The 16,214-nt window shown below is 37.6% G+C and overlaps 1 protein-coding gene and 1 non-coding gene across 2 annotated transcripts; both read right to left on the minus strand.

Moving 5' to 3' along the window:
- Nucleotides 1–2,124: 2,124 nt before the first annotated feature.
- On the minus strand, nucleotides 2,125–2,196 carry TRNAS-GGA (transfer RNA serine (anticodon GGA)). The gene has a single exon. It is a non-coding gene; the product is annotated as a tRNA-Ser (tRNA).
- Nucleotides 2,197–15,070: 12,874 nt separating this feature from the next.
- On the minus strand, nucleotides 15,071–16,000 carry LOC138073858 (olfactory receptor 10J1-like). Its single transcript, XM_068965789.1, has one exon. It carries the CDS (start codon nucleotides 15,998–16,000, stop codon nucleotides 15,071–15,073), a length of 930 nt encoding a protein of 309 aa, XP_068821890.1.
- Between the last annotated feature and the right edge of the window lie 214 nt (nucleotides 16,001–16,214).

The raw sequence follows: 16,214 nt of genomic DNA on the forward strand, positions 1-16,214 counted from the left end.
TTTATATCTCCTGCATTGCCAGGTGGGTTCTTTACCACTAGCACCAGTGTTGACATATATATGTATGTGTGTGTGTGTATATATACACACATATATACACATTCATGTGTGCTCAGTCACCCAGTCATGTCCGACTCTTTACAGTCCCATGGACTGTGAAAATCATGGGATTTTTCAGGTAAAGCTACTCGAGTGTGTTGCTATTTCCTACATATATATATATATATATATATATATATATATATATTTTATCTTTATACAACTTTATACAAGTCCATTGATACAATTTTTGATTCTGTTATGCAGTTGTATTTTAAGTCAAATTGTTGCTGTTTAGTCATTCAGTATGTCTGACTTTTTGCAAGCCCATGGAATGCAGCATGCCAGGCTGCCCTATCCTCCATCATCTCCCAGAGTTTGCCCAAACTCATGTCCATTGAGTCAGTGATGCCATCCATCCTCTGTCATCCCCTCTTCCTCCTGCCTTCAATTTTTCCCAGCAACAGGATCTTTTCCAATGAATCAGCTCTTTGCATCACGTGGACAATGTATTGGAGCTTCAGATTCAGCATCAGTCCTTCCAATGAATATTCAGCATTGATTTCCTTTAGGATTGACTGGTTTGACCTCCTTGCTATCCAAGGGACTCGCAAGAGTCTTCTCCAGCACCACAGTTCAACTGCACCAATTCTTTGGTCCTTAGGCTTTTTTATTGTCCAGCTCTCACATCTGTATATGACTACTGGAAAAACCATAGCTTTGACTATATGAACCATTACAGGCAAAGTAATGTCTCTGCTTTTTAATATGCTGTCCAGGTGTGTCATTGCTTTTCTTCCAAGGAGCAAGTGTCTTAATTTCATGGCTGCAGTCACCATCCACAGTGATTTTGGAGCCCAAGAAAATAAAATTTGGCACTGTTTCCCCATCTATCTGCCATGAAGTGATGGGACCAGATGCCATGATCTTTGTTTTTTGAATGTTGAGTTTTAACCCAGATTTTTCACTCTCCTGTTTCACCTTCATCAAGAGCCTCTTCAATCCCTCCTCACTTTGTGCTGTAAAGATGGTGTCATCTGCATATCTGAGGTTATTTATATTTTTTCCTGCAATCTTGATTCCAGCTTGTGCTTCATCCAGCCCAGCATTTCACATGATGTACTCTGTATATAAGTTAAATGAGCAGGGTGACAATATACAGCCTTGACATATTCCTTTCTTTCCCAGTTTTGAACCAGTCCATTTTTCCATGTCCAGTTCTAACTGCTGCTTCTTGTCCTGCATACAGGTTTCACAGGAAGCAGGTAAAGTGGTCTGGTATTCCCACCTCTTTAAGAATATTCCACAGTTTTCTGTGATCTACACAGACAAAGGCTTCTGCATAGTCAATGAAGCAGAAGTAGATGTTTGTTTGGAATTCTCTTGCTTTATCAATGATCCAATGGCTGTTGGCAATTTGATCTCTGGTTCCTCTGCCTTTTCTAAATCCAACTTGTACATCTGGAAGTTCTTAGTTCACGTATGGCTGAAGCCTAGCTTCAAGGATTTTGAGCATTATTTTATTAGCATGTGAGATGAGTGCAATTGTGTGGTAGCTTGAGCATTCTTTGGCATTGCCCTTCTTTGTGATTGGAAGGAATACTGACCTATTCCAGGCCTGTGGCCACTGCTGAGTTTTCCAAAGTTGCTGTCATACTGAGAGCAGCACTTTAACAACATCATATTTTAGCATTTGAAATAACTCAGCTGGCATTCCATCATCTCCACTAGTTTTGTTCGTAGTTATGCTTCTTAAGGCCCACTTGACTTCACACTCCAGAATGTCTGGCTCTAGGTGACTGATCACACCATTATGGTTATCTAGGTCATTAAGATCTTTTTTGTATAGTTCTTTTGTATATTCTTGCCACCTCTTCTTAGTATTTTCTTCTTCTGTTAGATCCATACCATTTCTGTCCATTATTGTGCCTATGTTTGCATGAAACATTCCCTTGAAAATGAAGTTGCTCAGTCATGTCTGACTCTTTGCAACCCCTTGTACTGTAACCTACCAGGCTCCTTTGTCCATGGAATTTTCCAGGTGAGAGTACTTGAATGGGTTGTCATTTCCTTCTCCTGGGGATCTTCCCAACCCAGGGATCAAACCTGGGTCTTCTGCATTCCAGGCAGACACTTTACCATCTGAGTCACCAGGGAAGCCTGGGTATCTCTAATTTTCTTGAGGGGATCTCTAGTCTTTCCTATTCAATTGTTTTCCTCTATTTCCTTGAATCATTAACTTAAAAATGCTTTAAAAAATAATCTCCCCTTGCTATTCTCTGGAACTCTGAATTCACATGAGTATATATTTCCTTTTTTCCTTTGCCTTTCATTTCTTTTTTCAGCTACTTGCAAGGCCTCTTTATACAACCAGTTTGCCTTCTTGCAATGCTTTTTCTTGGGGATGATTGTTTTTTTAATTAATTTTTTATTGAAGGATAACTGCTTTATAGAACTTTGCTGTTTTCTGTCAAACCTCAACATAAATCAGCCAAACTCCCTCCCATCTCCCCCATCTCCCTCCCCATTCCACCCCTCAAGGTTGATACAGAGCCCCTGTTTCAGTTTCCTGAGCCATACAACAGATTCCTGCTGGATATCTATTCAATGTAAGTTTCTATGTTGCTCTTTCCATACATCTCATCCTTTCCTCCCCTCTCCCCATGTCCATATGTCTATTCTCTGTGTCTTGGGGATGATTTTGATCACCACCTCCTATACAGTGATACAAACCTTTGTCCATAGTTCTTCAGGCACTCTGTTTTACAGATGTAATCCCTTGAATCTATTTGTCACTTCCAGTGTATGGGATTTGATTTAGACCATACCTGTATGGCCTAGAGGTTTTCCCTACTTTCTTTAATTTAAGTCTAAATTTTGCAATAAGGATTTCATTATCTCAGCCACAGTCAGTCCCTGGTCTTGTTTTTACTGACTGTATCTCCATCTAGAGCTTCTCCATTTTTGGCTACAAAGAATATAGTCAGCCTGATTTTGACCATCTGGTGATGTTCATGTATAGAGTCGTCTCTTGTGTTGTTGGAAGAGGGTGTTTGCTATGACCAGTGCATTTTCTTGGCAAAACTCTGTTAGCCTTTGCCCTGCTTCATTTTGTATTCCAGGGCCAAACTTGTGTTACTTCAGGTATCTCTTAACTTCCTACTTTTGCATTCCAGTCCCCTATATTGAAAGGACATCTTTTGTGTGTGTGTGTGTGTGTGTTAGTTCTAGAAGATCTTGTAGGTCTTCATAGAACCATTCAACTTCAGCTTCTTTGGCATTAGTGGTTGAGGCATAGACTTGGATAACTGTGATATTGTATGGCTTGTCTTGGAAATGAACAGAGATCACTCTGTCATTTTTGAGACTGCACCTGAGTTGGACTGTGAAGAAGGCTGAGTGCTGAAGATTTGATGCTTTTGAACTGTGGTGTTGGAGAAGACTCTTGAGAGTCCCTTGGACTGCAAGGAGATCCAACCAATCCATTCTGAAGGAGATCAGCCCTGGGAGATCAGCCCAAACTCCAGGGCTGAAGCTGATGCTAAAGCTGAAACTCCAGTACTTTGGCCACCTCATGTGAAGAGCTGACTTATTGGAAAAGACTCTGATACTGGGAGGGATTGGGGGCAGGAGGAGAAGGGGACGACAGAGGATGAGATGGCTGGATGGCATCGCTGACTCGATGGACGTGAGTCTGAGTGAACTCCGGGAGTTAGTGATGGACAGGGAGGCCTGGAGTGCTGCGATTCCTGGGGTTGCAAAGAGTTGCACATGACTGAGCGACTGAACTGAACTGAACTGCATTTCAGACTCTTTTGTTGACTCTGTGGACTACTCTATTTCTTCTAAGAGATTGTTGCCCACAATAGTAGATATAATGGTCATCTGAATGAAATTCTCCCATTCCTGTCCATTTTAGTTTACTGACTTCTAAAATGTTGATGCTCACTCTTGCCATCTCCTGTTTGACCACTTCCAATTTACCTTGACTCATGAGCCTAACATTCCAGATTTCTATGCAATATTATTCTTTAGAGCATTAAACTTTACTTTCACCACCAGGCACATCCACAATTTCTTGTTTATTCCTCTTTGACTCAGTCAAATGCATCAAATAGGAGCAGAAAAGAGGTGTGAACAAAATATATCCATCTTGTCTTTTATCCTTACTATGTGTATACATTTTTGTCTTTTTCCTGGATTTAGTTGAAATGCTCAAATGTTTAGTCAATATTTATACTGTTTTGTGCCTACTTCTGATAGGTGCTTAAAGGTTAAAAGAATTTCTTTTTTAGTCTTAGTTTGGTAAGAGTGTTTCTGATTAATTGGATGTTGGATTTATATTTAATGTTTTGTGTTTGTCATCTTTTGAAGTAATCACATGAATTTAATAATTTAATTTGTTAATATGGTCAATTATTTTGATAGATCATTTAGCATTTAATCATCCTAGCGCTCCTGGTCAAAACTCAGCTTGGACATTCTGAGTTTCTTTAAACTGTGGATTACTTTTGTTAAGATTTTATTTAGAATATTTGCTCTTATCTGTCAGTAATTTTGGTGTTTAATTTTGTGTTTTTAACTGCCTGTTTCTGGTTTGATACAAAGTTTTTGAAGCTAGTGGTTTCATGATTTGAGTTGGGGAGATTCTCCTCTTTTTTTATTAGACTTGAAAGAATCTGCATATTTTCTCTTAAATGTTTGGTCTCATGTCTTTCTCTTCAACAGGAGTAGAAGGTATATTTTGATTAATTTTTTGTTTTTGACTGTTGCCCTGTTTATTTTTCTGATTATTCTCAGGACAAGGTTAATTTATATTCTGTTAAAATTACATATTTAATCTATGTTTTAAAAAATTTATTGATCAAAGTTTTTCCTGCTATTATCTTAGTTTTAAAAATTTTATTTGTATCCCTAGTTATATATATGTCTTTATTTTATTTGTGGTTTTACTTAGGTAGTTCTTTTATCATTTTCCCTTTATTATGTATACCTAAACTTTTATTTTCAAGACATAATTTATTGTTATTATTTTTATTATTTTTATTAAGGTATAGTTGATTTATAGTATTACATTAGTATCGTGTGTACAATGTAGTAATTTAGTATGTGAATCACTGTATTGATTTATCTTCAATATTCATATATTGTCATCTTATTTCACTCCTGTTTGTCTTCTTGTTCTGTTATTCAAGACATTCCATCAAATTTCTCTTTCCACTCTCATATTTAATTTTTTATTTCAGCTAATATATTTTTAATTTTTGAAATCTCTTTTGCTTCTCAGAACATACCTTTTATATAGCACTGCTTTTGTTTCTCTAATAAAGTATTTTGTTGTGTCCTTCTGAAAATGTTAAATAAGTATCTTTGGAAAGATCTTAATATATTCCCTGCACTGTATCTGATTCTTCTGTATTCTTCTGTTATCTTTTTATTGTGTTGATGTCTCTTTCCATGTTAGTGGTTTTACTCCAATACTTGGTGATCCTTTCTGTCACTTGTGACTGATTGAAATTTGTTTTTGTTGTTGTTGTTCAGGCCCTAGTCATGTCTATGTCTGACTCTTTGCAGCTCCATGGATTACAGCATGCAGGGATCCCTGTCCTTCACTGTCTCCCAGAAACTGAAAGTGAAAGTTGCTCAATCGTGTCCAACCTTTGCGACCCCATGGACTGTATATAGTTCATGGAATTCTCCAGGCCAGAATAATGAGTGGGTAGTGGTTTCCTTCTCCAGTGGATCTTCCCAACCCAGGGATGGAACCCAAGTCTCCTGCATTGCAAGTGGATTCTTTACTAGCTGAGCCACAAGGGAAGCCCAAGAATATTTGAGTGGGTAGCCTACTTCTCCAGCAGATCTTCCTGACTCAGGAATCCAACCGGGTCTATCTGCCAGAGTTTGCTCAAATTCATGTCCGTTGAGTTGGTGCTGTTCTCTAACCATCCCATCTTCCACAGCCCCCTTTTCCTTTTGGCTTCAGTCTTTCCCAGCATCAGGGTCTTTTCCATTGAGTTGGCTCTTCACGTCAGGTGGCCAAAGTATTAATTGACATTGTATGCTTGCCATACTAATAAGCTATTTAGAAACCTTGTAGTATTTATGTGTGGTGGGATGAGATAGATTGGGTGGTGGGCTTTATTTAGTAGGGTGATAAAGCTGGGTAATATGGTAAAGTTGACTTTATTAGGGTAAGCTTATTTTTTTCAACATAGAACATTGACCTGTCCATATCTAAATCTTTGTTCTTGAAATGCTGAATTCCCCAGGGGAAAATCCTTCAGTTTCGAGGTGGGGGGCTCTAAGACTTATTGCCAATATCCTGTGAGGTGTGATGATATTCTTTTACCTGTCCCTCACTTAAAAAAAAAATTATTATAGCACACTCCCAACCCTACATCATCTCTTTAACTCTCTCCAGGAAGTAATCCTTCAGCCATCTGCTCAGGTGGAGGGAAAGTTTACACACATCTAATTGTGTGATGTCTCTTAAAATTTTTGAAGCAACTCTATTTTGTTAGATTTATCATTCACTCTTAGGTTCACGAGTACTTACTACCCACTTTCCTGAATATGTCTGGCATTCTGATTGATAAACTGACATTTAGGTTGTTCTCTCTGCCTCAGGCATCTCCTGCACTTTCAATAATACATCAGCATTCTCCTGTGTGCAAAGTCACATAGAAATCAATAACAACTTACTAAACTGCTTTCCAGATTTCAAAATTTTGTCACAGACATTCTTTTGTGCTTGTCTCCTATTTCCTTTTGCTATGGAAGTGAGGCTATTCTTAAATGTAGTAGAGTTTTAGGAAAAAGTCAGAAATAATGCAATGTAAAATCTATGTTTTGTCAAAATTCTCTCTACTCTGAAATCACATTTAACAGAATTTCTATAAATTTTATTTATTTGTTTTATTTATTTGTTTATTTGTTTTGTGGTTAGGATTAGCTGGTATGTTTAGCTTCACATTGAGCAGGAGAAGTGAGTTTAATTTTCTTAATTTATTTTATAAAAATATTACTGCTTTTTTTGCTGAACATTTCTAATATCTAGTTACTTCCACCTGTATTTATGTTTTATTTTATTTCCCTAGTATTTGTTATTGCTAGACTCTGTGTCATTAGCCATGCTTCTAAGTATTGCTCTTGTCTGGAAATCACCAACGCTGTTCTCCTGGGAGCAAGAACTGTTGGGGATGGCTCCTTCTCCTGGGCTAATAAACTCTCTTACTTTGTCCTGGCATATATCATTATCTTATTTTCCTCCACCTCTGAGTATGAAGCAACTTTTGTGCTACTCCCAAGTTTCAAGCCTAGACTTTCCTTTGGATTCCTACATACTTCTAAGATACCTTATCAACCCAATTGCATTTGTTGGAAGTCTCTTTTCATGCCTCACAGTTGCTCAACATGGCTCATAATCTCTAGTCCACTAGAGACTTGGGGATAAAAAATATTCCATTTTTAAAAGCACTGGCTATATAATCCTAATTTTAAACTCTTTTCTTTCACTTCTCATATTTGGTACAGGGGTAGGGTTGGCAAGTGTGGAGAAGAGAAATGTTGTAGGTATTCATTTTATTATTGTTGCTGTTCAGTTGGTAAGTTGTGCCTGACTGTGACCCCATGGACTGCAGCGCTTCAGGCTTCCCTGTCCTTCACTGTCTCCTGGCGTTTGCACCGGGCTACAGTGAACATGAAAAAGACAAAGTTTCTTCTGTATAATTTTCTGAAATGTTTTTCAAAGAATCAGTATTAAAAAAATAAATTTATTTATTTTAATTGGAGCTTAATTACTTTACAATATTGGTTTTGCCTTACATCAACATGTATCTGCCACAGGTGTACATATGTTCTCCATCCTGAACCCCCCTCCCTCCTCCCTCCCCATACCATCCCTCTGGGTCGTCCTAGTGCACCAGCCCCAAGCATCCAGTATCATTCATTGAATCTGGGCTGGTGACTTGTTTCATATACGATATTATACATGTTTCAATGCCATTCTCCCAAATCATCCCACCCTCTCCCTCTCCCACAGAGTCCAAAAGACTTCTATATATCTGTGTCTTTTTGCTGTCTTGCATACAGGGTTATCATTACCATCTTTCTAAATTCCATATAAATGCGTTGGTATAGTGTATTGGTGTTTTTCTTTCTGGCTTACTTCACTCTGTACAATCGGCTCCAGTTTCATCCACCTCATTAGAACTGATCCAAATGTATTCTTTTTAATGGCTGAGTAATACTCCATTGTGTATATGTACCACAGCTTTCTTATCCATTCATCTGCTGATGGACATCTAGGTTGCTTCCATGTCCTAGCTATTATAAACAGTGCTGTGATGAACATTGGGGTACACGTGTCTCTTTCAATTCTGGTTTCCTCCATGTGTATGCCCAGCAGTGGGAATGCTGGGTCATAAGGCAGTTCTATTTCCAGTTTTTAAAGGAATCTCCACACTGTTCTCCATAGTGGTTGTACTAGTTTGCATTCCCACCAACAGTGTTAGACGGTTCCCTTTTCTCCACACCATCTCCAGCATTTACTGCTTGTAGACTTTTGGATTGCAGCCATTCTGACTGGCGTGAAATGGTATCTCATTTTGGTTTTGATTTGCATTTCTCTGATAATGAGTGATATTGAGCATCTTTTCAAGTGTTTGTTAGCCGTCTGTATGTCTTCTTTGGATAAATGTCTATTTAGTTCTTTGGCCCATTTTTTGATTGGGTCGTTTTTTTTTTTTTTTTTCTGGAATTGAGCTGCAGGTGTTGCTTGTATATTTTTGAGATTAGTTGTTTGGCAGTTGCTTCATTTGCTATTATTTTCTCCCTTTCTGAAGGCTGTCTTTTCACCTTGCTTATAGTTTCCTTTGTTGTGCAGAAGCTTTTAAGTTTAATTAGGTCCCATTTGTTTATTTTTGCTTTTATTTCCAATATTCTGGGAGGTGGGTCATAGAGGATCCTGCTGTGACGTATGTCGGAGAGCGTTTTGCCTATGTTCTCCTCTAGGAGTTTTATAGTTTCTGGTCTTACATTTAGATCTTTAATCCATTTGAGTTTATTTTTGTGTATGGTGTTAGAAAGTGTTCTACTTTCATTCTTTTACAAGTGGTTGACCAATTTTCCCAGGATCAAACACAAAGAACAAATATTAAAAGCAGCAAGGGGAAAACAACAAATAACACACAAGGGGATTCCCATAAGGATAACAGCTGATCTTTCAATAGGAACTCTGCAGGCTAGGAGGGAATGGCAAGACATACTTAAAGTGATGAAAGAAAATAACCTACAGCCCAGATTACTGTACCCAGCAAGGATCTCATTCAAATATGAAGGAGAAATCAAAAGCTTTACAGACAGGCAAAAGCTGAGAGAATTCAGCACCACCAAAGCAGCTCTCCAACAAATGCTAAAGGATCTTCTCTAGACAGAAAACACAAAAAGGGTGTATAAACTCCAACCCAAAACAATAAAGTAAATGGCAACGGGATCATACTTATCAATAATTACTTTAAATGTAAATGGGTTCAATGCCCCAACCAAAAGACAAAGACTGGCTGAATGAATACAAAAACAAGACCCCTATATATGTTGTCTACAAGAGACTCACCTCTAAATAGGGGACACAAGCAGACTGAAAGTGAAGGGCTGGAAGAAGATATTCCATGCAAATAGAGACCAAAAGAAAGCAGGAGTAGCAATACTCATATCAGATAAAATAGACTTGAAAACAAAGGCTGTGAAAAGTGACAAAGAAGGACACTACATAATGATCAAAGGATCAATCCAAGAAGAAGACATAACAATTATAAATATATATGCCCCCAACATAGGAGCACCGCAATATGTAAGACAAATGCTAACAAGTATGAAAGGGGAAATTAACAATAACACTATAATAGTGGGAGACTTTAACACCCCACTCACACCTATGGATAGATCAACTAAACAGAAAATTAACAAGGAAACACAAACTTTAAACGATACAATAGACCAGTTAGACCTAATTGATATCTATAGGACATTTCACCCCAAAACAATGAATTTCACCTTTTTCTCAAGTGCACAATATTACTTTTATAACCAGAAAAATGCCAGTTCACATACTACTATTTTAGAATAAAAGAATAAAAGGAGAAATAAGGGACTTTCTTCTCCGATACTTTGCTGTTTCAGGCAGTTTGGAGCATCACTCACTCATGCAGGCAGCATTCCTTATGGCATCCACGTCTCCCATATTTTTCCTAAGTTTAGTGGGTCACACCAGGAATAACTCAGAGTTCTACTTTGCTTTTGGTATTTAGTCAAAACCTGCTGTTGAATTGCTACTTTGGTTTTCAGTCTCTACAAAGTTGATGGCTCAAATTCTTGTATGCTATATTTTGACATCTCTGAATTTGTAGGTTAACAATGATCATGTAACAGCATAGGTTATTGTCTCTAGACAGTCTAACATCAGTACTCTGAATAAAGCAAGAGTACTGTTTGTATATTTATGTGTTCAATATACATATGTTTGGATTACATTTATGTTTTCAAATGCAGTGAATCATTCTGTCTGTGAATTACACTGAAATACCTTTACATGCTTTACATTCTATAAATTCTATTAAGAATGTAAATTCTATTATATTATATTCATAAAATTCTATTAAGTGAAGAATATATTTTATTATTATAAAAGTAAAATACAAGAATAAATAATGATAATTGTGAGAGTTGTTCATTTTCTGAACAAATTTAAGAGTTTTAAATAGTTAAATAGGAAAATAATGCTTAAAATATTGAAATTTGTTGGTTATTAGATAGTTATAGAAAGAACATTATGTACTTATAAAGCCAAAGTTTAAATATACAAAAAAAGAATAGTGGAAATTAACTATCATAATTCTAATATTTGTAAAATTATGTAGTGTTCTTTATTTATAATACTAAATAAAAACAACTTTTAAGCATGGTATTTTTAGCTTCTTAATTCCACTTAATCCATGAATCTTATCAGATTTTACACACAAGTTACAGCATGATTTCAAATCGTGTAGGACAATATACAGTATACATTATTTTAATATGTACCTAATAAAGAATATGAATATGAAGGAAAGAAAGTGTTAGAGAAAAATGAGATGTTACTCTCAAGATATTTTGCTTCTCTACAAATCAGCTTCTTACTTGAAAGTGAGTATCTACCGAGTACCCCCAAGTGTGTGTTTTAGTGACTGCTAGAGTAATCTAGCAGCTACGATGAAGACTAAATGTCCTTTCTCTGAAGTGTCAAGTGTTTAAATATGATTATCAAATGTTTAATAATAAAATTCCAATGTTATTAAGTTTTAAAATAGCATTTTAATTTTATTTCACTATCCCAGATACACAATCTAATGATGTTAGGCTGAGGCATTGGCTTCAGTTAAATATTTTAATTTTCAATTATTGAGTGTTTGGTCGAAATACATTGTAGATGCTCCTCTCTTCACTAATATTACTTAAATAAAATGAAATGGGACAGATCAAGCTAGAATGAAAACATCAGAATGCACTGCCTGTAGTAAGAGTAAGTATTATTTGTCAATGTTTCATTTGTCTGTGAATACACACAGACACAGAGAAGATGTATACGTGTACACTGGGTTATATTATGATATGCATTTCCTATTGAGGGTCATCATGGATCATGGTAAAGAGTTTGATTGAATTTTACTGAATGAAGGGGAAAGTTTTTGATGTAGAGCAAGATACGCATTAAATTGCTAATGAAAGATAGTAATACAGAGTTTAGAAGCGTTTTTTGTTTTTTTAATGAGACCTGTATATTTAAGGAAGAATACATCAGTAATTAGAACTTAAAAACAAGTGGGAGGAAGGTAGAAGTCAAAAATTAATTAGTGAAATAATATAAAATAGCCTGGAAAAATTGGAAAGGTAAGAATATAGGGATAATGTTAGCCAATAATTATGGGGATAATGATGTATTATATTAACTTCCTATGGTTACCACAAGAATTCCAATCTGTTAATTCTACTGTAGTTGATTTTTTCAATAGCCTAATGGGAAAGATGGTTGACATTGATAACCTCCCATCATAGATAAGGAAAGATTTCCTTACTAGCTTAGGAATACATAGTTGGGAAAGTTATACATAGTTGGGAGAGTTAAGGTGTGTCTTAAATTCAAGTCTCCAGATTTTGTGTTCTTCCCAACAAAGGAGACCAGTTCAGAAATGAAGGGTGGAGGCCATATATCTGGGGAAACTAAGTACAGCAATCACTTTCTGCACTCATGAGCTGTTTGAAGCACTGTACCAGGCTAAATGACTGGGATGTGTCTGGAAGGTGAATCATCCAGAAGCAGAATTCCTGTCTTTATTCTCCAGGATGTCTAAGGAAAGAGAACCGACCCTGAACCAGGACTAGGGATTAAAGTGATAGCATGCAGACAGAAAGGCAGAATCATAAATATCTGTGGTTTGTACACATTACTATATTTAAAATGGAAGAACTTACTGTATAGCACATGGAACTCTGCTCAATGTTATGTGGCAGCCTGGATGGGAGGGGAGATTGGAGGAGAATGGATACATGTATATTTATGGCTGAGTCCCTTCACTGTTCACCTGAAACTATTACAACATTGTTAATCGACTATACTCCAATACAAAATAAAAAGTTAAAGAAAAAAAAAATCTCTGTGGCAGTATCCTCCTCAGATGGATGACACTGAACTCTCTGATATAATTAGAAGTTTACAGAGATTATATTGCTTTTCTTACTCCAATAAAAATAAAGAATATTTGTCCCTGATTTGTCATTTACAAAGGATTTTCACACTTACTGTCTCATATGTTTGTCAGGAGAAACTGACATATTTTGTAGATGAAACATCTACAAAATGTTATTTGTTTTATCTACATGTTTTGCAGAGAAAATTTAGGCTTAGAGAAGCTAAATAAACATTCAAATATATGAAGTGAATAAAAAGCAAAGCCAGGACTCAGAATGCAGTCTTTTTCTTACAGTGCTTATGTTAAAGTGAATACACTTTGCCCTGCTGGCCTCCAAACACTACTTGCTGCTATTTTCAGTGGCTAACTTTGCAGATAGAGATTAGTAGTAGTAAACTTGAAGGGACAGAGCAATATTTTTGAAGCTACAATGTAAAATTGAAAAGTATTTACTGAGTAAGAGAGGCCATTAACAAAGAGTGGGTAATTTTATTTTGGGGTTCTCTTGGATTCCATCATGCTGCTGCTGCTAAGTCACTTCAGTCGTGTATCAGTCTGTGCGACCCCATAGACGGCAGCCCACCAGGCTCCCCGGTCCCTGGGATTCTCCAGGCAAGAACACTGGAGTGGGTTGCCATTTCCTTCTCCAGTGCATGAAAGTGAAAATTGAAAGTGAAGTCGCTCAGTCGTGTCCGACTCTTCGCGACCCCATGGACTGCAGCCCACCAGGATCTTCTGTCCATGGGATTTTCCAGGCAAGAGTACTGGAGTGGGTTGCCATTGCCTTCTGCAAGATTCCATCATAAATTTTGAAAAATACTCAGATGTGGGTAAGATTGAACCACAATGGGCTATTTATGAAATTACAATATTTGAACATAGTCCTCATTTTTGAGATTATTAATAACATGAAGGAGAACACAGCCTCTGAAAATGTCACCACTTGGTACAACTGAAACATTAATGAAGACTAATGAAGTCCACCTAATGAAGACTTCATCTAGTTATGACATCACTCATTCATTTCAAGCTTTCATTTTTAAAGACATCATAGGAAATGCTTGTTCTATAATAATGTATGTGCGAGTTTGTAGGTAGGAGAGTGAGGGGTGACTTCTTCATTAGAAAGTTCATAAAAGGGAGATGCTTTTAGTTTGGTGTTTTAAAAGGAGTACACTTTGGTTGAAAAGGCAGTGAGGGTGGCAGTAAACGATTTCCACGAAGTGACAGTAAGCTGTAGAAACACACGAGAATATGAAATAGAAAGCGAGAAGTCACAAGTCACTAGGTGTTCTGTGTGGAACTGGATGACAGGCTCGTGGAGGGGCACTGGAAGTAGAGATGACTAGTGAAAGATGGCATATTAATTCATATCCTGGGGGTCTGGAACTATAGGGTTGACGGTTTAAATCTTTTTCTTTTTTTGAGTCACTGAGTTATCATACCACACTTTCCTTACCCATCCACTTCTTTCCAGTCCTCTCACCTGACTAATCCTTTCTGTAGATTCTCTCTTGTCATCCCATTCACTATCCACTTTTATCCATTCTGCAAGCATCTCCAAAGGCAATACTATTTTTTTTAAACTGAGTGAACTATTTACATATATTATCACCAACAATCCTTGTACATTCTTGAAATATAAATGCCAATATGATTACTTGGTGCTACCTCTTTAATTAAATTATCAAGGAATTTTAATCATTTTCCAAAAATATTTCTCTTACATATTCCTGAAAACTTAAGTTCCAGGTTGGCCATATACATGAAAAAGATCTAGATTTCAGGAGTTGATAAATTATATAGATGCTTATTATCACTGACAGCTATTTATTTATGGTGTTTAAGATGCAAGGAACTTGAACTGTCCACAAAACAATGACTTCAATTGGGTGCTAAGCCTTTGTAACTATAAATGGATAAAAGGGAGCTTCATGTTGAAAAAGAGTGTTCTAGAATGTATTTAAAGTTTAGTACTGCCTTGAAGCAGCCTCCCCTCATTAATCCTTTCTACTATCTTGATCTCATTCTGTCCTAGGCTGTGCATACAATCCGTGTACTTCCCCAAATCAAGTTCTTTCTCTTATATTGATGCTCCATACCATCTATGCTGTCTTGTCAGAGGCAGGCTTGCTTGTACTTTGGAGCCCCTTTCTCCAGGGCCTGGATATATAATCTTTTTATCTCCTCTACCCAACCACTGCATGGTAGGCTCCAGAATTTTCCCTCTAGGTGCTGTTGGCACTGCTTTACTTTCTCTTCCCTATAGAATCTTCCAAGATCCTCTTTGTAACAGGCCCATCTTATCAGGAAAGCTTCCTGACAATGGCCCGGAGCAGAGCATCCTTGGCCTCTTTGTTCCTCAGGGTGTACACCACAGGGTTCAGTAGTGGGGTGATGACAGTGTAGGTCACTGAGATCAGCTGATCCTCATCCTTGCTGTTCTCTGACTTGGGCTTGAGGTAGGCAATGGAGGCAAAGCCACAGTGGACAATGACCACAGTGAGGTGGGAGGCGCAGGTGGCAAAGGCCTTCTTCTGGCCCTCAGCTGAAGCAATCTTGAGGATGGTGGAGATGATGAAGATGTAGGAAATGAAAACCAATCCCATGGGAACCAGGATCACCAGGACACTGATGATCAAAGTCAGGATCTCATTGACAGTTGTGTCAATGCAGGAGAGCTTCATCACGGGCCGGATGTCACAGAAGAAGTGGGCCACCTTTGTGGCACAGAAAGGTAACCTGAATACAGACGTCACCTGTGTCGTGGCCACAATCAGCCCGATGCTGCAGGCCCCCCACACCAGCTGGATGCACACCCTCCTGTTCATGATGACTGTGTACCTCAAGGGATGGCAAATGGCCACATAGCGGTCGTAGCCCATCGCTGTGAGCAGGAAGCAGTTGTTGATGGCCAAAGTGATGAAGAAGAACATCTGAGTTGCACAACCTGCCAATGAAATGGACTGACTCAGGCCTATGAGGTTGCAGAGCATCTTGGGTATAATGATGACTGTGTATACAGTCTCTGAAGCTGACAGCATGCTGAGGAAGAAATACATGGGGGTGTGGAGGTGATGGTCAAGACTAATGATGGCCACAGTGATGATATTGCTTGCCAGGGTTAACATGTACAGTGCAAAAAACATGATAAAGAGGGTGAACTGGTGCTCACAGAAGCTGGAGAAACCCTGGAAAATAAACTCACTCACCAGAGTGTGATTCTCTTTCTTCATTAAGTCATATATGGTATCTAAGAAAGTAAAAAAAAAATTCTATAAGGAACCTAGTTGGTTAACTTCTGTTATTAGTAGACTGGGCAGATTCTTTTGGTTAATCTACTTCAGGTTTCTGCTGATTTATAGCCACACTCATGCTCATTTCTTTTGGGAATAGACAGAGGAGAAATGTTCTTTTCTCACTAAAGTGTGTAGCTTTTAGAGTCAAATG

The sequence above is a fragment of the Capricornis sumatraensis genome, chromosome 2, assembly GCF_032405125.1.
Source record: "Capricornis sumatraensis isolate serow.1 chromosome 2, serow.2, whole genome shotgun sequence".
In the NCBI taxonomy this organism is placed as follows: domain Eukaryota; kingdom Metazoa; phylum Chordata; class Mammalia; order Artiodactyla; family Bovidae; genus Capricornis; species Capricornis sumatraensis.